General features: G+C 36.9%; 1 protein-coding gene across 1 annotated transcript in view; it reads left to right on the forward strand.

Annotated features, from left to right (window-relative positions):
- The first annotated feature begins 228 nt into the window (after positions 1-228).
- Positions 229-22,621, forward strand: part of TTC3 (tetratricopeptide repeat domain 3) — a 135,865-nt gene continuing 113,472 nt past the window's right edge. The window contains exons 1-10 of the mRNA XM_059164710.1: positions 229-359; positions 12,992-13,146; positions 14,178-14,220; positions 14,664-14,814; positions 15,276-15,363; positions 16,159-16,212; positions 17,620-17,740; positions 19,492-19,577; positions 20,771-20,865; positions 22,014-22,076. Coding sequence (XP_059020693.1) covers positions 13,003-13,146; positions 14,178-14,220; positions 14,664-14,814; positions 15,276-15,363; positions 16,159-16,212; positions 17,620-17,740; positions 19,492-19,577; positions 20,771-20,865; positions 22,014-22,076 — 845 coding nt within the window. The 5' untranslated portion in view covers positions 229-359; positions 12,992-13,002. The remainder of the gene's footprint in view (positions 360-12,991; positions 13,147-14,177; positions 14,221-14,663; positions 14,815-15,275; positions 15,364-16,158; positions 16,213-17,619; positions 17,741-19,491; positions 19,578-20,770; positions 20,866-22,013; positions 22,077-22,621) is intronic.

Raw genomic sequence — 22,621 nt, forward strand, 5'->3', positions numbered from 1 at the left:
CAGCCCAGGCGCAGGCGCACCGCGACCCTTGCCTGCCTAGAGCGCGCGAGCACCGGGAACCGCCGGATCGCTCCGCTCGCCGCCGCGGAAGGGAGCGGGGCTGCACGACTGCGCATGTGCGCAGCCCACGTGACGGGCTTTGCCGCCTGCGCCGCCGCCCGCTCTCGCCCGCCCGCTGGCTGACGTGGAGGGCCCGAGGCGGCGGCGGCGGCGGCGGCCCGCGTCCGAGGCTCGGGGGCTGCGGGCCCCGGTGAGTGCCCATCTGGCGCGCGGCGGGGCTCCCGGATGTGTCACCTTATCGCGCTGCAGCCGAGATGCCCGGGGAGAGGGGCCCTCCACACCCCCTCCGTGGGTGTGTGGTGAGTGTGGGTGTGTGCGCGTCGCCCCGCGTCGCTTGCTGTGGTGCCCCCGGTGTGTCTGCGTGGGTCGGGGCGCTGGGGGGTGTGGCCGCCTTGGTCGGTCCCAGTGGGTGTGTCCTTTTTGTCTTACGGGCCCCTTCAGACTCCTTGGGCCCCTGGGGGCGTCTCTGTGAGGGTGGGAGTAGCCCGTTTGTGGGCGCATCCCCTGCCGCCCGCGCACTCTCGTCTGGAGGGTGACACCCCTGAAAGGCGAGGGGTCCCTGGGTCCGGGCGTGCGGGCACGCGCCTTTGGGTCCACTCCCGGCTTCTTTGTGTCGCTCGCGTTCTTGGCGACGGCGTGGGCGCCTCTGGCCCGTGTGGTGGCCCCGCTTTGTGTCACCGTCCCTCTTCGGGGGGCGCGCGTCCCCCGCTCGCGTGTCCGCGCCTTGTGCAGTCGTGACCCCATCCTGGTACAGCGCCCTCCCCGGTGTGCGCCCTCGCGTGTCCCCGCGCGCGTACCGCGCCAGTGTCCTGTCGAGTGTATGGTTTCCCTTGTGCGCCTTTTCATTCGCGAGTGTTCGGGAACGTTCGTGCGCGCCCCGTTCTCTGTTCTGTGCGCTTTAACGTCTGCGCCACCTGTTTTCGTGAGAATGGCCGTCGAGTCCGGGGGCGGCTTCCCTCCCAGGAGGGGACCCGGGGTGGGACCATCAACCCAGCGCTTCCCCGCTCCCTCCTCGCCGGAGCATCCTCCCTCCCCCGACGCGGGTGGGAAGGGGGGGACGGAGGCGGGTCTGGCCAGCTGCTCCGTAGTGTGGGCGACGTCAGGTGCGGCCCGTCGAGCCGGCCTGTTCTGGGAGGAAGGAGGGGGGAGCCAAGGGCCAAAAATCGAGCCAACGCGTAGGTGAATTTTGGTTGGTACCAGTGCAGAGTGCCTTTTCCAGAAGAGCCGTAGATGCCCAAAGCGCTTCAGTTGCAGACTCCTTCCACGCCAGCTGGGCAAATACGTTCTAGCTGTGCCTGGGCGTTCTTGGTAATACTTAACGGTTCCTATAGTGTTGTGTCGCGTTCTCATAAATTATCTCTTGATTCTGCCCAGCATCCTGGCGAGGAGACTCAAGGTAGACATTGTACAGATTTTTACTCCTCCCTTGGCAGCAGTTTTCTCATAGTTACAGCTCTAGTTAGGACATTTTTTATTGCAAGAAATTTGCGTTTTATCCTACGGGAAATGGGATTTATTACAAGGATACACAGGGAAGGAAACTTCAAACCGATTAAAGAGCCACCTCCTACGCTGCTTCTTGCTCAAAGGTTCGTGCTCTGCGCTCTAAGGCTGTGTTTTGGTGTGTCTTTCTGTTCATTTGTTCAATTTTCTTACCTTTGCCTAATTTCCTTTTTTTCTTTTTAATTTCTGAAATATTTCACATGTAAAATACACAGGGGGATCTAACCAACCCATGATTCAGATTTACAAATGTAATTATTTTGCCAAATTTACTTCAAATCCTTTTTTATTTTAAGAAATAAAAGTGCAGATGTTGGAGGCGCTCCGAGTTCCTGCCCCTCCTTCCCTAAGATAGCCACTGTGTTCAGATCTGTGTATATCATTTCCTTTAATATTTTATAGTTGGTTCACAGTAAATCCATAAACAATATGTGGTGGTATGTGTTTTAAATCTCAATGGTTTTAAATGATATGTGTCTTTTTGCAACTTGCATTTTTAAAATCAGTATCACATTTTGAGATTTATATACAAATAAATTGGGCAATTGTGTTCTCTTTGGTTCATCTTAATTGTTGGTACAGAATCCAATTGTATGAATATACCATAATTCATTTCCCAATCGGTGGACTTCAAACTTGTTTCTGGTTTTTTTACCTTAAAAACAATCCTGCAATAAACATCTTTGTCTGCTTGTGCACACATTTGGAAGTTTCTCTAAGAAACACACGTAGCGGGAGAGTTGCTGGATAGTAGGATATGTGCATCTTCAACATAACTGAATATCACAGAAACTCACAAAGTGGTTGTACTAATTTTCACTCTCACTGGTATTAAGTGAGAACACTCACTTCCTCACATCCTTGCTAATACTTTGTTACTAGGCTTTTACTTTTTTGCTTTCTCTTTACTGACCAGCTTCCTTTTAACTTTAGCTTACAGCTTAATTTGCTTGTAGCCGCCTTGGCTTCTGTTTTAGCCCTGTGTCAGATGGGTTCATCTCTCACAGCTAACTAGCTCAGTCTTTATCTCATATGCTCCTTGTAAGATTAATTCCAGTAAAACTTTATTTTGCACCTATAGTTAATGTAAAGATAGTAATTTCCACGATATGTTTTATGTACCTCTTTAGTAGCAGTTGAGGTGATTTAATTACTTTTTAAAATATAATGAATGGTTTTGAAAAATCTTTTTTCCTCTTCAATGTAATATTTGATAAAATCAAAATATATGTAACAAAATAAAAAAATAAAATAATGTAACATATATAAAGGTTGTGAAGCAAAACAGTACAGTGAATACTACCAATCAGTATGCCACTCAATCCAAGAATCAAAATGACCAATATTGTATGTGCTCATCTCCAGAGTGACTATCCTGAATTGTCTGTGTCATTCCTTGCTTTTAAAAAAATAATTTTGTCAGATATATGTATATTGCTCAACAATGTATTGTATGGTTTCTTTGTCTTTGGGATTTTTAAAGAAAGGGATTGTGGATACAGTTTTCTAAGACTTGCTTATTTCACTCAGGGCTGTTTCTAAGAGTCACTGATATTGAGAATAGATGTAAGTCATTAATTTTCACTGCTGTGTAATACTCTACAGGGAATGTTAGACAGTGTATGCATTTTTTGATGGACATTTGGCTGTTTCTAGGTTTTGCTATTATGAAGATTCTTGTCCCTATCTTCTGGTACATGGTTGCCAAAAATTTCTTTAATTTTCATATGGGGGTTTATGACCCCCTCCCAGAGGAGTAACGAAGATATTTCTAGGGAGTACTTGGGCAGGAGTGATATTAATGAATCAATTTCTAGATCATTAAATTCTATGTGTTCTCTTTCTTAAAATTGGTAATGCCTGGGGCCTGTGATAGAGGCCTCTTGTTGGTCCTACTTTCCACTTTACATTTCCTAGTAGCACTTTTACCTTAGGTAAAGAAGGCATACTACCTACCCACATGGAATATTATTAAGGCATTGTCCCAAGCAGAAAAACTCCATGGAATACAGATAATTTAAAATCCAGTATATGTATGTGTGTACACACACACACCGTGTTAGAGCCTTTTCTAATCCAGGTACTTCCATTCAGGAGCTGCATTTGCAATTACAATTTCACATTTTATGATTATCAGTGTATGCAGTTATTTTTGATAAATCCTATGTTATAATAATTATAACAGTTTAAACCAATGATATGTCACAAAACTACATTATCTTTAGATAATATCTAAGATTATCTTTAAGTCACAAGAAATTCATCATTTACAATTATTTAAACTTGGGCTGAACACTTGTAGATGTCATCTTAGTGTGAAAATGATTTAAAACATTTTTAGTGGTTTGTGAGTAAAAAAATGTTTGGAATATTATTGTGGTAAACTGTTTGCTAGAGGTCAAATTGCTGGATTATGGGGTATGAATGTTCAACTTTACCAAACTTTTCTGAGGTGGTTGTACCACCTTGTACTTTGGCCAGCAGTTTTGTCAATTTTTATATACTTTGATAAGCAGTGTATAAGAGTTACAGTTGATTCATATTTACTCCAGCACTTATTATCATCAGATTTCTTAATATTTGCCAATCAAATGGGTATGAAATGATGTGTCTCGTGGTTTTAATTTGCATTTCTTTGTTAATGAGTTTGAGCATCTTTTCATATGTTTATGAACTGTTTCCCTTTTGTGAAATACCTGGTCATATCTTTTACCCATTTTTCTCTTGGGTTGTCTTTTAAAACTAATAAACTGGAAACACTAATCCTTTGTTGATTATATGCATTGTAAATATCTTCTCAAATTCATGGCTTGTCTTTTTACTGCTTATGGTGTGTTTTGGTGAACAGAAGTTCTTAATTTTTATGTAATCTAATTGGAAACTTTACCTGATCTTGGGATTATAAAGACATTCTCCTGGGTTTCTTTTTAGAAGTTTTAAAATGATGTCTATCGCATTTAAATTCATAATTCATCTGGTATTGATTTTTGTGTAAAGTGTTAAGGCAGTGATCCACATTCATTTTTTTCCTCCTCGTGGCTACAGCTGTCCTCATACCATGCATGGAATTGGCCCTCTGTTCACCAGCATGGGTTTGTTTCTGACTCCCCTTTCTGTGCCACTTGTCTGCTTGACTATCTCTATGTTATACCACACTGTCATTATTAATCCTATAGCTCTACCAGAAATCTTGCCATTTGGGGCAGGGGATCTTGAGTCTCAGCTGTTCTTGGACCTTTGTTCTTGTTTTAAGAATCAACTTGTCACGTGACGTGAAAAACTGGGAATTAATTGGAATTATTGAATCATTTTGAGGGAGAATTGAAATCTTTAAGATTTTGAGCCTTCCTGTCTGAGAACATGGTATGTATTTCCATTTATTTAGGTTTTTAATGTCTTTTAATGTAGTTTTGTAATTTTCTCCATACAGATCTAATACTTTAAAATTGTTGATTCTGATGTTTCTAGTAGTTTTGTTGTTTTTATAACTGGTGTTATTTTTTAAGGTTCTATTTTCTGACTTTTGTTAGCAAATAGAAATTTAATGGATTTTTATATTAACCTTTAGCCATCACTTGATAAACTCTTATTATTTCTAACATAGTTTCTATTATTCTTTTGAGTTTTCTATGTGAATAATTAATCATTGCAAATACTGACACTTTTGGCTTTTCCTTTCAATTATTTTCCCTTTAAAATTCTTTTTTTTTTTTCCTGGTCTTAATACGCTGGCATACTTTTACATCTGTGTTAAATGGAAGTGATTATGGTTGTTCTTTAGAAGTGATTATTGTGGGCATATATGTCTCATTCCTGATTTTAAGAAGGGAATGTTTCCCCATTAAAAATCTTTGTTTTAAGCTTTTGTAGATACTTTTTATTAAGTTAGGAAAGTCTTTGCAATTTTGGCACACGCTTCCTGCGTGGGACAGAAAAACAAGAATATTTTGGGTTTTTTTCTTTTTTATCTGTTATATGTAATGAATTTCAATTTATATGTTTTAAAATTCTTAATTCTCTTTTGTATTCTTCACTCAGAAAAACCCAAATTGAGCTTAGTGAATTGTCTTTTCATGAACTACTGGCTTGAGTTTGCTAATATTTTATTTAGGATTTTTGTGTCTGTGAGTGAAATCACCATCATATTTCTTTATTGACTATCTTGTCTGATTTGGGCATTAAGGTTATACTGGCCTTATACCAATTAGAGAATAGCCCCCCCCCCCCACCTTTCCTGGGACAGTTTGGATTGAAGTGATTTGTTTCTTTAAAGTTTGGTGGAGTTTACCTCCATGATCATTTGGATCTAATGTTTTCTTTGGAGATGGATTGTATATTATTAATAGTTTAGTTGTGATTAGCAGTTGAGTAGTGCTAGCACTTCAGATTTTCTATTTTAATCGATTTTGTAAGTTTAAGAAATTTATCTTTCCCCCCAAATTTTAAGTTGATTAGCATCATTTTCATGGTATTTTCTTAATTCCCTTTTTAATTTCCACTTTATCTGTAGTTAGTGTTCCCTTTTTTCATTTTGAATATTATTTGTATGTGGCTTCTCTTCTTTCTTGATTAATCTTGCCAGAACTTTGTCTAACTAATGAATCTTGTCAAGCGGTCAATTTTTGGCCTAATAAGTTCTTTTACATTTTTGTGTTTTAGTTAGTTGATTCTTTTTCTTTTATTTACTTACTTATTCTGTCTTTGGACTTATTCGTCATTTTTCTAATTAAATTGCATGCTTAACTTACTAATTTTCAACCATTGTTATTTCCTAGTATAAGTATGTTAGGCTGTAAACTTGCTCCAAATTTATTTTCAGTTTACCTAACATTGTTCAGTTATAGTGTTTTCATTAACTTTTAAATCTAAATACTTTTAAAATTTTCATTTTGATTTTTTTTTTCATTTCATTAGTTTTTATTGAAGTATCGTTGACACACAGTATCAGGAGTTTCAGGTCTGTTACATGAGATATGACAGTTCTGTTCATTACGACACACCACAATAACTGTCATCACCATTTGTCATGTATAATATAGTCACAGCATTACTGACTCTGTTCACTGACTCTGTTCTCTATGCTGTACTTTTCAATCCCATGACGTTTTTATTCTGTAACTAGTGATTGCCAGAGGGGAGGGAGTGTGGGAATGGGTAGATCAGGTGAAGGGGATTCAGAGGGACTGACTTCCAGGGATTTTATTGTAAAAGCACTCTGCATTAAAGGTAAACACTTCTTTTTTTGACTTACATGTTTTAAATTTTTCTTTGAAATATGTTTAATTTTCAAAAGGATCTACATTAACATTTTTTCTTTGTTACTCATTTCTAAATTGTGTTATTGGAGAATGTAGTATGTATTTTATCTTCTAAAAAATACTTGCTTTCCATGGACTTAGGGCCTTGTACATAGTGAATTATAACTTCTCAGTGTGTACTTGTGACAAGTGTGTATTTTGTTAGTGTGTATCTGTTAGCTCAAGTTTGTAAATTGTTTAGACTATCTTCATTAATTTTGTTTCACCTGTCGTTAATTGAGAGAGAGATGTGTTGCAGTCTCCCACTACTACCTTCAAACTGACTTTCTGTAGTTCTGACAGCTTTTTTTTTTTTTTTTGGATGTATTTTGAGACTTTGATTTAGGTATGTGAAGTTTAACTTGTTTTCTTTGTGGATTGAACCTTTTCTATTATGCCATCATCCTCTCTATACCTAATTTTGTTTTCTGTGTTAGTATCTATTTAATGTATCCCACTTTTTTTTTTTTTTTTTTGGTGGTAATTTACCTGAAATATCTTATTCCTTTATTTTACCCTCACTTATTTTTACGTCCTTAAATTTTAGATGTCTGTTATAAAGAATATATTACTGGATTTTTCTTTTAATCTAGTCAAGCAGTTTAATTGTTAATTTTTTTTAGAAGTTCAAGTCTCTTGGTAGTCAGCTCAGTTTTTATCTAAAATGATTTTTAGGAGTGCCTGGGTGGCTTAGTTGGTTAAGTGCCTGACTTAGGCTCAGGTCATTGTCTCAGGGTTCTGTGTTCAAGCCCTGTGCTGGGTTCCTTGCTTAGCCGGGAGTTTGCTCCTTCTCTATCTGCCCAGCCATTGCTTATATGTGTGCATGCGTTCTCTGTCAAAGTCTTCTAAAAAAAAATTTTTTTTTTTTTGGTCATTTTATCCTTGTTCTTAAGAGATAGTTTTGATGGGTATATAGTTCTAGGTTGATAGATTATTTTCTGTCTGCATGGCAAAGATACTCTACATCCAAAGCCTCCTGCCAGTTTTATGTTTCCTACTTTGAAGAAAATACTCTTTTTCTTTTGCTTGCATTGGATTTTCTATCTTTGGTGCTATGCTATTTCCCTTCCAATTCTGATGGAGATTACTTTTTATTTATTCTCTTTCGGATACATGTTTCTTGATTCTGACTTTTATCTTTCATGAAGTCTAGAAGATTCTGAGCCTTGCAATATTGTCTTCGATTTTATGTATTTCTCCTTCTGGAAATTTAATTGGATGTATGTATATTGAACTGTGTCCAGGTCAGTTACTTTTCATCTTTATAAGTTTTCATTTTCTTGTTTCTTTACCAGAATTTACAGTGCTGGGTAGTTTAATTAGGCACATCTTTAGTTCGGTTTCTCTTCATCTGTGCTTAATCTTAAGTGCATCCTTTTTTTCCCTTTTACTTTTAAGTTATATTTTTTATTTCTCAAAGTTCCACTTCTTTTTTTAGACATACTAAGTCTTTATTTTATAGTGTTATGGTGCTTGCTTGTGTTTCTGAATCCCTGGGTATTCTGTAGACTGTATCTGGCAGTCCCAATGTCTGAAGTCTTTAGGAGTCTTAATTTATGGCTTGTTCTTTCTGTTGTCTCTGCTTCATGGTGGGTTGACTCCACCTTTGTTTAATGATCTTTGGTTATGAACTCCTCTTTGATGGCCCTTTCCCTGTGGGATCTTGAAAGTTTGATTTGGGGGTGCTTTTCTTCTGATAGAATTTTTATCTGCTTCCATTGGGAGCTGGGGAATTTACGTTACATGGCTTAGTTTCCTCACTTTGCTTCTGGCTTAGGGCTTAGTGTCCATTATTGCTCTTGGCATTATTACTTATCACTCCTGACTGTCAGTTTTGGTTTTTAGCTAGAGGTTTATTCATTTGGGGGGAAAGGGTGGCTTTAACTATTCCCTATTCCTATGAGCTCAGCAAAATTAAAAAAATTTTAAAGTCTAGAATCTACTTTGTTTTGCAGTGAGAGTCCCCCATTAGTTCATTGTAACTGATGGGATTAGAAGTCCTTTCCATTAATATTTAATTTTAGCAGTATGTTTACTTGAATTTGTATTAGAAAAATAAAACTGGTCCTACCAAATGTAAGATTTCTTGTGATAATCAAATTTTCTGTTAAAACAAGTTTTCATCTAAGTTAGAAGTTGAGTCATTCTCAAGAAAAAATACTGAACAACAGCAGTATAGGTGGCAAGTGCATTCTGCAAAGTTTTATTCTTGGGGAGTGTGAATAAAAAATTTGAGAAATTCTGAGGGACTCAAGATGAGTAGGGCATAGTGTACCCTTTGGCCTACAAAGATAAACCCATGATGACCAGTGTGAGAGTTGCTGTTGGAAAGATACGGACAGGATGCTCTGGTTTTCCAGAGAAGAGGTGCAGAAAGAAACTTGGTAGTTGTAAGAAGATCAAGAAATGCTTCCCAGAATGATGTACTAAGAACTGGTAGACATTAGATGGTTGCAGAATAAGGTTTGTTTATGAATCAGAAGCAGTTGAATATGAATGGCTTCTAAGTTGTATGTTGTGGAGTGACTGAAAATAAAAGGAGGAACAGGATTACAAAAGGCCTTCCATGCTATGATAGGGAGTTTGTACTTTTTTCTGAAGAAGGGAAGCTATTGAATGATTTTAAGCACTGAAATGTTATGATCAGAGTTTCAGAGAGTGCCAAGGTTGAAGGCAGGTGACCAGCTAGGAGGCTGCTTATTAAGTTAGTTCAGAGGAGAAAAGATGAAGTGACAATTAAGGCAGTGTCACTGGCATGAAGATGGGTGTGTTAATTTTAGATTTCTTAAATAGCTAGAAAAGACAGGACTTTTTGGTCATTTGGATAGGAATGTTGAAAGAGACTGGACTTGATTGACCTCCACATTGCTGGTTTGGTTAGCCAGGTGGCATGTAGAGCAATTGACTGATAACATACAGAAAGAGGAAAGAACTTGGTTTCATTTGTTTGTTTTTGAGGAAAAAGATAAGTTCATTTTTGACCTTAATGAATTTGAGAGACTTGTGGTACATCTTGTATTAAGATCTAGTAGTAGTTGATCCAATAACCATAGAGATGCAGTGTAGCCTGGAGAAATTAAAGACTCTGCACCATTTGGGTGTTTCAACTATTGTTTGCTACAGTGAGTATGAGATATTTAAAGTGGCACATAGATTTTTAATAGTGAAGAATTTAATGTGTATGAATAATATAAGTTGTGCTTCAAACCTTTGATGTCATGGATATCACATAAGCCAAGTGAGCCCAATAAAAGAGAAATACTAAGTAAATAAAAATACATGTGATATGTGGAAATGGCAAAAATCATGGTGAAGCTGTGCAAAAAATGGAAGTTCAGAAAGTGCTGGTTTAAGCCATGGGTGTGGTGGATAAGGTCACCAAGGAGAGAGTAAGCCTGAAAAGAAAAAAGTTGACATTTGGGTGGCGGGGAATGGAGAAGAAGAGCCCATGGAAACTGAGGAAAAGGAGCCAGAAGAATAGGAGGAGGACCAGGAGAAGATGGTCTTTGGAGTCCAAATGAAGAGTTCTGAGGAGGAGGAAGTGGTCAACAGCGTCAAGTAAGTTGTAAGCTGAAAAGTGCTCTTTGGACTTAGAAGTTAAGGTAGACCATTTAGCTGCAAGCATCCAAACAATGGATTTTAAAAAATACTCATCTAATACTAATGTTAATGGTAGCTGATATTTATAGCATTTCCTATATGCCATGTACTATTCTAAGCACAACACATGTGTTAACTGGTTAATCAGGTAGGTAGTATTGCTATTGCCTTTGACACATGAGGAACCGAAGTACAGAGAGGTAAAGTAATTTGCCCAAGATCATACACTCAGGAAATGGGGGAGCCAGGATTCAATCCTAGGCAATCTGGCTTCAGAGTCCATGCTCTTTAATTAACTCCTGTGCCAGTCACCTCTCTGGTTAAAACAAAATAGAAAATAAAAATCACACTAGTGTCTAATTACAGCATAGTTGGTGTAGGGTATGCTATCAGTGAGGTCTGCCAGGCTACCAATGACCAGCATGATGTCACAGTGGCTCAGTCTGCTGGGTATGAGCACATTAACTGGATTGTAATCGATGCCATGATGGTGATGTGTGGGCTATGGCAGAGAGTTTTTGGCTCTTTCTGTGTATATATACAAAAAGATGTTTGTAAGGCAAATTGTATCTGTTTTCAAGATAGCATGTGTCCCATTTTATATTCCACACTTTGAGTCCTAAAATGTTTATTTTTTCACTTTTGTAGTTAAATTTCCTAAACTCTGGAAAGAGTGTTTATCCAAAACAGCTCACTTTCCAGACATGATAGATAACCAGCCTCTTGGAGAAGCTCACTAATGACCTTACTGTAAGCAGTTCCTTGAATGGCAGAGGTAGAAACCCAGTCGCAGAAAGCTGAAAGTGAATGAGAATGGAGGAAATGTGAGAGAAGGGAGGAAGAATGATGATGATGAAGAATCTGTGGTAGGAGACAGAGGACACAAGGGCCATAAGACTCTTGGTTGTGGTCAAAGGAGCTAATCAGAGTTAAAGATTTAAAAACTAGTTTAGACCTGCACTGTGATCTGAAGTGTAGCCTTGGGAAGGAAGAGCCTAGGTATCAGGGGTGGTGAAGATTATTTTAATCTAGGAGGTCAACAGCAAGGTTGGGGTCTTGAAGGGATTGTCTGCATGGGTTGTTGTGGCTGGCATGGTGAGAGTTTGGAGGAGAGTGGGGAGTTCTCTGAACCAATGGTCCATGTTCATAAACAGAACAACAAGCAAGAGTTAAGTAGGTGGCAGTGAAAAGGAAAGGTAGATACAGTGAAATAGAGCGGGAGACTATGGAATCAGAGGACCTGTGTTTGAATCCTTCCTGGCTTGGTGACTTTAAGCCAATTACTTTATTTTATTCAGAATGCTTCCCATATATCTGCAGGTGATGAGATTGAACAAGATAATGCACGTAAAAATGCCTGGTATGATGTGTGATAAATAGTATGAATAGTTGGCTAGGAGGATTGTTATTGTTCTTCGATTCTTATACTATAAGGTTTTCATACTACAAATTGGATGTGATAAGAATAAAACAGATTTGTATTTTGAGGACTGATGGTGGTCTTGTTTAGGAAAAAAGAAACTTGATTTGAAGTGGGAAAGTCCAAGAAATCGTGTGAATGGTGGTAGTGATGATGATAGGAAAAGAAGGCCATTAATTGGGCAAGAGTTAGAAGTACTACCATGCTGCATTTTTTAGTGATGTTTATGTTTTGTAACTATTCTCTGATGGCGATAAATTTTTATTACTAAACTTTCTTCCAGAAAAAATCCTTAAGTCTGAAACTCCAGCTCTAATTTCCTTTTCCCCCATTGAAATATTCTATTTAAAACATAGATACTATGTTTGATAATATGAGGCTGTTGGCAACGTGAGGAGTTTTGCCCACATTTGCAATCTAGCAGTGTCGTGTGTTGTAGTTGTGAGAGTGCCAGATGCAGCAATTGTTAGGAGAATGGAAGTCTGGTGGTGTGGCTGTGGGGATTTAGGAGATTGATAAGCTTGCCCTGTACCACTCCAGCTCTGCCCCTTTGCCCAAGACAGGGACATACACGGGTGGATGGATAGGGGAAAGTAAGTAGCCAAAAAGAAACCATTTTCTCAGTGGAGTCAGGATTTACTTCTGGCCAGGAGGTTGAGAATATGGCGGAGATTGTGTGTGGTGAAATGGCATGTTTCATAGGATGCAGTAAAAGCAATGGGGTAAAAGGGCAGCAGTGGAAAGATGTCTTTTGTTCATCCAGCAAACAATTATTCGGGGGCTTTATCATGTGCTGGGCACATACAAAAGTGGAGAAGCCCTTAATTATCTTCCATTTAAAGGAGACCTGTAAAGAGATAAGTTCAGAGTAGAGATGGTGACTATGTGAGCCTAAGGGAAAAAAAAGATTAAACTGGTATTTGAAGAGAGTTGGGAAAAGAATAGCAGCAGACTGAGGGTGAGAATCTTCCAGAGTCAATGTTCTTATGATTATTTTGGGGAGGCTTAAGTTCGAAGAATTTTTCTAGTATACCATAGAAGCCAGGAAGATTGCTTCTCATATTACCTCACATGATTTAATTACTGATTCGGGTTTGTGTTGTTTCTTTAGGATGGTACAGCATGGACGATTTTGCCCTGGGAGATTTCACTGTAGCAGATGATGCCTTGTTAGAAGATTGCCCTTATATGGATGATTTTGTCTTTGCTCCTGAATTTATGTCCAATGATTATGTTCGTGTGACTCAACTTTACTGCGATGGGGTGGTAAGATTTGTTGCTTTTTTGTTTAAACGTTGTGTCTTCTTAAAGGTTTATTATTTTATTGAGATATAATTGACATATGATATTGTATTAGTTTATGGTGTACAACATAATGACTTGAAATGTGTGTATGTTGTCAAAGTATCACCACATTAAGTCTAGTTAAAACTACATCCATCACCATTCATAGTTACAGATCTTTATTTATTTATTTATAAAAAAGATTTTATTTATTTATTTGAGAGAGAGCATGAGAGAAGAGAGGTCAGAGGGAGAAGCAGACTCCCCGCTTAGCAGGGCGCCTGATGTGGGACTTGATCCTCGGACCCCAGGATCATGATCTGAGCCGAAGGCAGCTGCCCAACCAACTGAGCCATCCAGGTGCCCCCAGATCCTTTTTTATTATGCTGAAGACTTAATGTCTACATTTTAAAGGTTTTTTTTGATTCAGAGCTATGGGAGTAAAGATGTTTTGTGGGACAAAAGTTTTTTTTTTTTTTTTTTTAAGATTTTATTTATTTACTTGGCAGAGAGAGAGATCACAAGTACACAGAGAGACAGGCAGAGAGAGGAGGGGAAGCAGGCTCCCCGCTGAGCAGAAAGCCTGACACGGGGCTGGATCCCAGGACCCTGAGATCATGACCTGAGCCGAAGGCAGAGGTTTTAACCCACTGAGCCACCCAGGCACCTGTGGGACAAAAGTTTTACAGGGAGTTACAAATGCAATTTTGGAAGGGAAGGTAAATAGTATCTCTACAATGTGCAGTACCAGAGAATGAGTGATGGGGAAAGATGGTTTTCTAACTGGAGATTAGAGTAGCTTTCAAGAAACAGCTGTAGACGCAGACTTAGGGGAAACAGTATTAAAAAAAGCCTGAAAGGCTCACCAGCTGAAGATAATATAGTCAGAGTGTATAAGTAAATGTACACTGAAAAATTTCGTACTTTAGTACTGATAATCCTTACATTAAAAATTGAAAGCTGTACTTTTGCATTTCATCAGATACAAATGAAAAGAATTTTTTTCCATTTAGGGTATGAAGTATAAAGATTTTACCCAAAGTGAGAGAAACTTAGGTGAGTAAATTGGTATTTTAATTTGTTGAGAGACTGTTGGGGGAGGTTCATCCATTCACATCAACATAACGGTCCTACATATCTTTCATTTTTTTACGTTTTGATGTATGTATTTTTAATTGAAGGATAGTTGACATGCAGTATGGTATTAGTCTCAGGTGTACACTATAGTGATGGGACATTTTTATATGTTATGCAGCGCTTACTGTAAGTGTAGTTATTTTAAGTTATTACCATGTTATTGACTATACTTTGAACTTTACATCCCTGTGACTTACATATTTTATAAGTGGAAGTTTTACCTTTTAGTCCCTTTCTTCTGGTTTACGCATTCTCTTTTTTCTTACCTTTCCATATCCATTGTAGCCATTTCTCTATTAACAGTGTTGATTTATTCCAAAATGAGGCAAAAAATATTAATTTAAAACTTTTTTTTAATAAAGAATTTGACATCTGCAATATGTGGTGTAGTAAACCAGTTTCTGTCCTGCAAGATTACTGTGATGCCATTAAAATATACATCTTCTGGCCACTTCTGTTTCAACGTCAGCACAGTTCTATAATATCACGGTTGCACCCCTGTGTGGAGGCCACGTAAGTTACTACACGTCATTCATTTTGTGTAAACAGTGATAAGCATGTTGCCCATTTTTGAGGAATGCCAAGTGCAGGGGAAGGCTTGTCTTTTTGTATATACTGTTCAATTTCACTCTTACGTAATAAGATGGGAAAAGTTAATGCTTTGGGTTATGAATGACTAATCATGGTGACATTATGATGAATGAACCTCTGAGGAGCATTAGATGGTAGATTTGAAACTGAGGGAAAATTAATATGCTTGTTTATAAATAGCAACATTGTAGTACAGAAGAGAGAAAAAGGTATAGTATTTTGTCCACTTAGTAAACAGCTTATGGTTACCTAGAGTAAAGAAAGAGAGAATGTAATTTTTTTCAAGTAGTTTAAATTGAGGTATAACATATAGTAAAGTGTAAAGCTCAATGAATTTTTATATGTGAGAACCTAATTTTCTAAAAAATGAATTTGTATTTAAGTAATTCTCATGCTTCTGAGATAAGTTTGAAGAAATTACAACATCTGGAATTGATGGAAGATATTGTGGATTTGGCAAAGAAAGTTGTGGTAAGTGGTAGAATGTGTATTTCCCCCGTGTATGTAAAGAATATAATAATGTGGTATCAGGCCCGTTACTCGTTTATAGTGGTTAACAGGTGATGGTTTCAGTTGGATTTAACCTGAGATTATTCTGCTGTCCGTGAGTTTGTCCTATGTATTTGAGAGATTAGGTAGATAGCAGTCTTCCTGACATGAATGATGAGATCCAGGACCATTCCTCCTCATTAAAGGATAGAAAATAGAATTTGTCACAGACAAAAGAAAGCTGCTGGTTCCCAGGAACTTCTGTCACTGAAAGTGATGGGTTCTTTCTTGTAAAATCATGCCGCTGTCAGCAGTACCACAACAAATGCTTGTTCTTTGGGGTAGACTTTTATTATATAGTATTTGAGGCAGTGCCCTGTATTATACTGAGGGTTTTTTCCCTTGAAAGCCATTTGATCATTTTTCTTATTTCAGTTGGTTATGGAGTTATGGTGCCAAGTGTTTATTTCCTGCTGATAATCCTTTGCTATTCCTTATATCAGCCAGTGTATTTTCATAAAAAATCTTGGCGTAATGAACTTTAAAGTCCATACATCTAAAAGTCACACTAAGCCATTTAATTATTAGAAGCAAGTGTAAGACTACTTCTGAATTCTTGTCTTAGGGTTCTGAGGGGGTAAACTGGGCATGAAAGTGCTTGTGGGAAGCGGATTCTGTACACATAGCAGTAGTCCTGAAATGCAGCATTTTTTTTGTCTACTGCAAATATCAAGTATAACTGATTGAAGATGGTTCATGTTTTATTTTGTTTTGCAGAATGATTCATTCTTTATTGGAGGCTTATTGAGAATTGGTTATAAAATAGAAAATGTAAGTGTTAAACACGGGAAACCAGCATGACCACTGCCGGTAAAATGGCAGATGTCTCACTGCTCGTTGCACCATGAATTGGGTTCTCAAGTTAGTGTTTTACATGTAGTATTTGCTAGTATTGATTTCTGTATTTTGCTTAAGCAGTCTCCTTATTTTGGGGGTTTGCGTCATTCCCTCCTCCCCCATATGTGAGTGTAATTTGGGGTTGCTTTTACACATTGATTCTTTTTTTATTTATTTGGTATATATTCTCCCAGATGAAATTATTAGGTCCAGGGTGTGAACTTTTTTTTTTTTTTTTAGATTTTTTTTTTCAATTTATTTATTTGTCAGAGAGAGAGAAAGAGCGAGTGAGCACAAGCAGGGGGAGCAGCAGACAGAGAGGGAGGGGGGGAGAAGCAGGTTCTCTGCTGAGCAGGGAGCCCAATGTGGGGCTCGATCCCAGGACCCTGGGATCATGACCTGAGTGGAAGGCAGCCACTTAACCAACTCAGCCACCCAGCATCCCAACATTTTTGATACGTAATTACTAGATAATCTCCAGATAAAATGAAAGCCAATTTTCATTGCTCCTGGTAAAATAAACATCTACCTGTTTCCCTTAAACCTGATGTGAGCATTGATAACTCTTCTACTTCTGAAGTCATTTCAGACTAGAAGTACGAATAACATTCCTGTGAACTCCTTACTCTTTGTGAAGATCTTTGCACTGAGTGCTTATTTGCACAGCTGCACTCCTCCTGTTTATTTTCTTACTCTTCTGTTTGCCATAGACCATTTAAAATACACAGGCCCTTTCAGGCACCTTGCTCTGCTTTAACCTTGTGGTAAGGATGAAAGTCCTAGTTTAGATGAGATCTGAGACCTCTCATTCACCTTGTCTTCTTGCATCCTCCTTCTCCCAGGGCAGCCGCTGGCCAGGTTGTCCACCTCAACTTCCAGGTTTGTAGTAATTGAAGCAGCATCTTGGGCTCTGAGGGTAGCCTGAGGTTACTTGACGATGTGACATATATGAGTCCATGGTATCTATTAACTTAGATGTTGGGGTCCAGCCATTCTAGGTTTCATGAGTAATAAAAATACAAGATTGTATAAGTTTTTATTAAGAATCTGAAATACTGTATGTTAAGTTTATGGTATCACATGTATATTTAAAATTAATACCTAAGGGTGTCTGTGTGGCTCAGTGGGTTAAAGCCTCTGCCTTCAGCTCGGGTCATGATCCCAGGGTCCTGGGATCGAGCCCTGCGTCAGGCTCTCTGCTTGGCAGGGAGCCTGCTTTCTTCTCTCTCTCAGCCTGCCTCACTGCCTATTTGTGATCTCTGTATGTCAAATAAATAAATAAATAATCTTTAAAAAAATAAAATTAAAACCCAAATCATATTCTTCATCTTTTTGATACAGAAAATCTTGGCAATGGAAGAAGCTTTGAATTGGGTGAAATACACAGGCGATGTAACAATTCTACCTAAATTAGGAGCAGTAGACAATTGTTGGCCAATGTTAAGTATTTTCTTTACTGAATGTAAGTATAAATGCTTTAAATTGTTACCTGACTCAGTTTTTAAAGCCATTATTTAGGAAAATGGGATGTGTGTTTATGTGATCTCTTACTTATTTTAGGATCTTAAGGAATGTTTTCTCTTAAAAAAAATCTTTTTCTATTGTAAAGAAAAGCCTGAATAAGAGAACTGTAACCTCATAGTTAGGTTTTTTCTGTATTTCCTGTCTTAATGATTTCTGTGATGTCACACTTCTAAAAATCTTACCAAGTTAATGCTGTAAGTTATATATAAAATACCCCCAAAAAGAATCCACAACTGGAACCTCATGTATTCTCTTTCAAAAGAGAATTAAATAACAGAGCTAAGATTATAATTTTCATGTTCCTGATGACCCTGTTATTCTTTGGTGTAATGAAACTGCCATCTGTATTTTTTTTTTAACTTTGTGAAATAGGTCTCTCTAAAGCATTTGAATGTTAGCAGTGTTTTTATAGTATAGTTGTAGGGATCTTGAAACAGGACTATTTAGCTCTTTAGTTTATGACTGGTAATTTCCCATCACCACTTGAGAAGGGGTTAAATTTTATACTGTTGATCTAAGTGGTAGACAGAAATTAAGCTTAAACACAAAGACAGGTTTTTCTGATACTACATACTAGGCTGTATTACATTGATAAAGGTGGTTCTCATTGTTCTGGAGGTCTGTAATTAAAGGGTAGATTTTATGGTAGAAGTAGAGGACCAATATCATGTATTAGGCATCCATGGAGGGTTGCTTCTCACATTCTCTCTCTTTTTCTCTCTGTTCTCTTCTTTACAATAGCTCTATAAGGTAGCTCCTATTGTCCCTATTGTAGAAATAAGCAAACTAAGACTTTGGGAGGTTAAGTGATACTTCTACAGTCTCTTGAGTTGTAGAACCGAGATGAGAAATTAAGTCCCCCTGATTTCAAAGCCCGGGTTTTTATCCTGTAATTTTACTCTGTCCCTTATTACCTTATTTGATGAACTTCTGAAATTCTTCCTTAAATTTAGATTTTAGATACCTTTTCATCTTGGAAATGTAGGTGTTTGGCTAGAGGCTTAACTATAGTTTTGTTGGGATAAGTATTAACACTTAAATCTATAGCACCAGCTAAAAATACAGGAAATGAGGTCTGATAAACTTGTAACATAAATTTTGGTTATTATCTACTGCATTTTAATTAGTTTATCAAATTAAAACATTTTTTTAAAAATAACATGTATTTCAAATAACATCTTAACATTTCATTTGTGAGAGTCAAAATGTTGAATTAAGATACTTAAAATTCTTTGTTACATTAAATAGATTTAGAGAGTTTTCCAGGTTTTTGGTCTCAAATATTTTTGTTGAACATTGTGCCAGGTATACCATAGGTGCTCAGTAATGTTTGTTTAACTAACTTGAGTAATTATGAGGCCTAATTGGAATATTATGACTGAGGATTTGTTTTAGGTACACTTAGAACTTATGTAATAATAAGTGCTTTTTTTAATGTTAAATAATAAAACAGATTAGATTCAAAAGCAATGAATCTAATGTATTCTAAAACATTTAATTAGTTGTTCACTTTAGGTTATTATTTGATACGTGTAAAATATTACAAGAAACATGTTATTAGAAAGTGCAATAATTAATTGATCTTATGGACTGACCTATGTAACCTAAGTTTTAGAACTTTAACAATACCAATTTGCCTTTTTTTTTTAAACAAATGTTCTCTCACTCTTTCCTAAAAATAAAATTTAGACAAGTATCACATAACTAAAGTTGTAACAGAAAACTGCAATTTGCTTGAAGAATTTAAAACTCAAAATTGTGCGGAATGTATAGAGGTGAGAATAAATACTTACTTGTAAGTATATTTTAAAATTTATCTGTTAGAACTTCTATTAGCATTCAGAAAGTTCAATAAAACTGCTGTTTGTCAGCACACAAGGAACTATTGTAATATGTTTAAGGGAACATTTTAATAAATTTTGATTGGAATATTTATTTTTTTGGAAGAGAAAAACAACATTTTGATCAGAATTTTTTAATTTTACGTTTGTATTTTAAATATACATATTTATATGACATTAAATAAATTTGTAGAATTTTGAGTAATAAACATTTAAATGTATTTTAAGAGTTAATTGAAAGTTAAAATTTGATTTTTTAAACTAAAAGATTTTTAATTAGTTGAGGAAATGTAATTTTCTTTGATAACAGCTTTGTTGAGATGTAATTCTTATGCCATAGAATTCATTCAAAGGAAATTTTTTTTTTCAAAAATTTTATTTTTGAGTAATCTCTACTCCCAATGGTGGGGTTCAGACTTAACAGCCCTGAGATCAAGAGTCACATTCTTTACCAACAGAGCCAGCCAGGTACCCTGGGAAATATGATTTTAACTAAATTTTTAAAGAAGGATTTAGGAAACTATTTAATGTTCTATTTAATTCACTTACTAAAGCCACTTATAGGATCCAGTTTATTTTAATCTGTTTATTTTGAAAATTTGATTATTTGAAGTGAAAGCTTCCATTATATCTATACCACCTTTGATTTCATTCTTGCCAATTTTGCTGCCTCAATTTTTGGCAATTAATATATTCAACATTGTCTCTACGCTACCAATTTATATATCATTTTTTAAGCACCCAGGATTATTGTATAATATCACATTTTCTAACTTAAAATTTTACCTTGCCTCTGTGTTTTCCCCTGGTATATGAGGTATTTTTAAAAGTGGGCCTGCCAAATACTATACACAAGGGGATAAATTGTTAGTTGTTATTCATAATGTGGTGGTTTTGTTTACTTTTTAATATTCCTTTAACAGAGTTAGCATTGAATCATCAGAAGCAGATTTTTAAAAATAAATATACCAAAATATTAGCTATTGGGTTCTCATTTTTTATATAAGTATCCCCCAGCTTATTTCTGTTACCAGAAGTAAAAGCCCAGAACCATTTTTCCTAGATATTGAGGTTCTTGATTGTCTTTGCTTTTAATTGATGGGTCTTCTTTCACGTTGGTTTCTCAGCAAGGAGAACTAATGAAAATGAAAGGAAATGAAGAGTTTTCAAAAGAAAGATTTGATATAGCTATTATCTATTACACCAGAGCCATTGAATATAGGTAAGAGCAAAATAGAACAATGAGATCCTTTTTGTGTGGCAGATCAAGTTGGAATGCTAGTCAGGAGAAATAAAAGCAAGGCAAGGAATTGGAGAGAGTATCCTCAACTTGCTATGTAGAATAGATTTTCTTACCATTCGGAATTAGAAGTGTTAGGGATGGCCTGGGTAGATGAACTTAACTGAGTAGTAAAATTCAAGCAAGCTAGGCAGAATTGTGAATATTGCTTCTACCCTGCCCATTTTCTCTTAGGCTTTCCAGTATAGGTCACCTGTTTTTTCTTGTTCTTGTTTTGCCTTCAGCTAATACCTTCCAAATTGTTAACTAATCAGAAAGGGCTAGTTACTAATAATTAAGATATTACCCATTCAGGAATTTTTGCTTTCTAAGAGGGGACTTTTAAAGGTTAATAGTTGGAATTGTTGAGAGAGTCTGTGTTCTCTCTATCTCATCTTCTGTTTGCTCAGCTGCAAACAGAAATTTTAAGCTAGAAAAAAAGCTAGAAATTTTTAGCTTTCCATGCATGTGTACCTTATACTTGGTTCCTACTGATATCTTAGCTGTGCCATCTAATACTGTAGCAGTCTTTGGAGGATGTGCTTTAGACAGCTACTGTCTTTCCTACCTTGCTTATCTCCATGGGGAATGAGTGAATCAGGGTAGCACACCATATCTGGAAGGCTGCTGCTCTGTTCTGAGGAAAAAAACAGATTAAATGAGAAAAGACAAAATTTGAAATGAAGCTATTTAAATTGTTGAAATTTACAGACTTTGTCAGAGTTCTTTGTCAAAGTGGTATAGTCCTGACTTACATAAGTATAATTCTGTCCTTTATACTTATACCATACTTGTGATCTGCTAGCTTTTTAATATGCCTCATTTGATCCTCATAATGTTCCTATGAGCTAGGCAGAAAAAGTAGAACATTTTGAATATAATGAAATGTAGGTTGATTTGAACAAAGTTACTGAATAGGAAGTAAAGGAATGAAGACTTAGCCAGTTAGGTCTCTGACTCCTATATTCTTTCTGCTCTGCCACAAAGATGTAAAGTTTTTGAAAAGGTTTTCATGCCTTATTTTTTCTGTGAGCTTTTTATTTGTTTTGTGCGTAATGTACTTTACTGACCAAACATTATTTCTTTTAAAGACCCGAAAATCATCTTCTTTATGGTAACCGAGCTCTTTGTTTTCTTCGCACTGGACAGTTTAGGTAAGTTGGTTAGAGTACCCGTCACTGAGCTGTTACGTTAAATATGCATTTTTTGAGAAATACTTCTGTTCTGCAGATATACAAGAAAATTTTTCAGGAGTTTTTTGTCAGTCATAGTTAAATGGTTAAAGGGGCTCTATAGGGTCTATGCTAACAACGACAGCAGCAGCTGTTCTGATTGAGTGGATAACGTATGTGCTGTTTTAAGTATTTTACATCGTTCCTTAGGTCTCAAAACACACTTAACAGCTAATGTTATTCTCCACATTTACATTTGGGCAGACTTTTACTTACTCATAAGTACTGATGTCAACATTTGAATACAGATCTTATCTGATGATGTTGAAGTCTTTGTTTATAGTACCTGTGTTATCTTCTTTTGCTCTCTTAATTTATTCTGTATAATTCTGGAAGACTTTTTGCTGTTTTCTATAGCTTAGTATAAAAAAATTAAGTAGATCTCATTTGTAAGTGAAAGAAAGAAAAGAAATTTAATGGTTTAACCATTAGAGTGAAATCATCATTAATTCTTAACTAATTCTTAA

Source organism: Mustela lutreola, chromosome 2 (assembly GCF_030435805.1).
Source record: "Mustela lutreola isolate mMusLut2 chromosome 2, mMusLut2.pri, whole genome shotgun sequence".
Lineage (NCBI taxonomy): Eukaryota > Metazoa > Chordata > Mammalia > Carnivora > Mustelidae > Mustela > Mustela lutreola.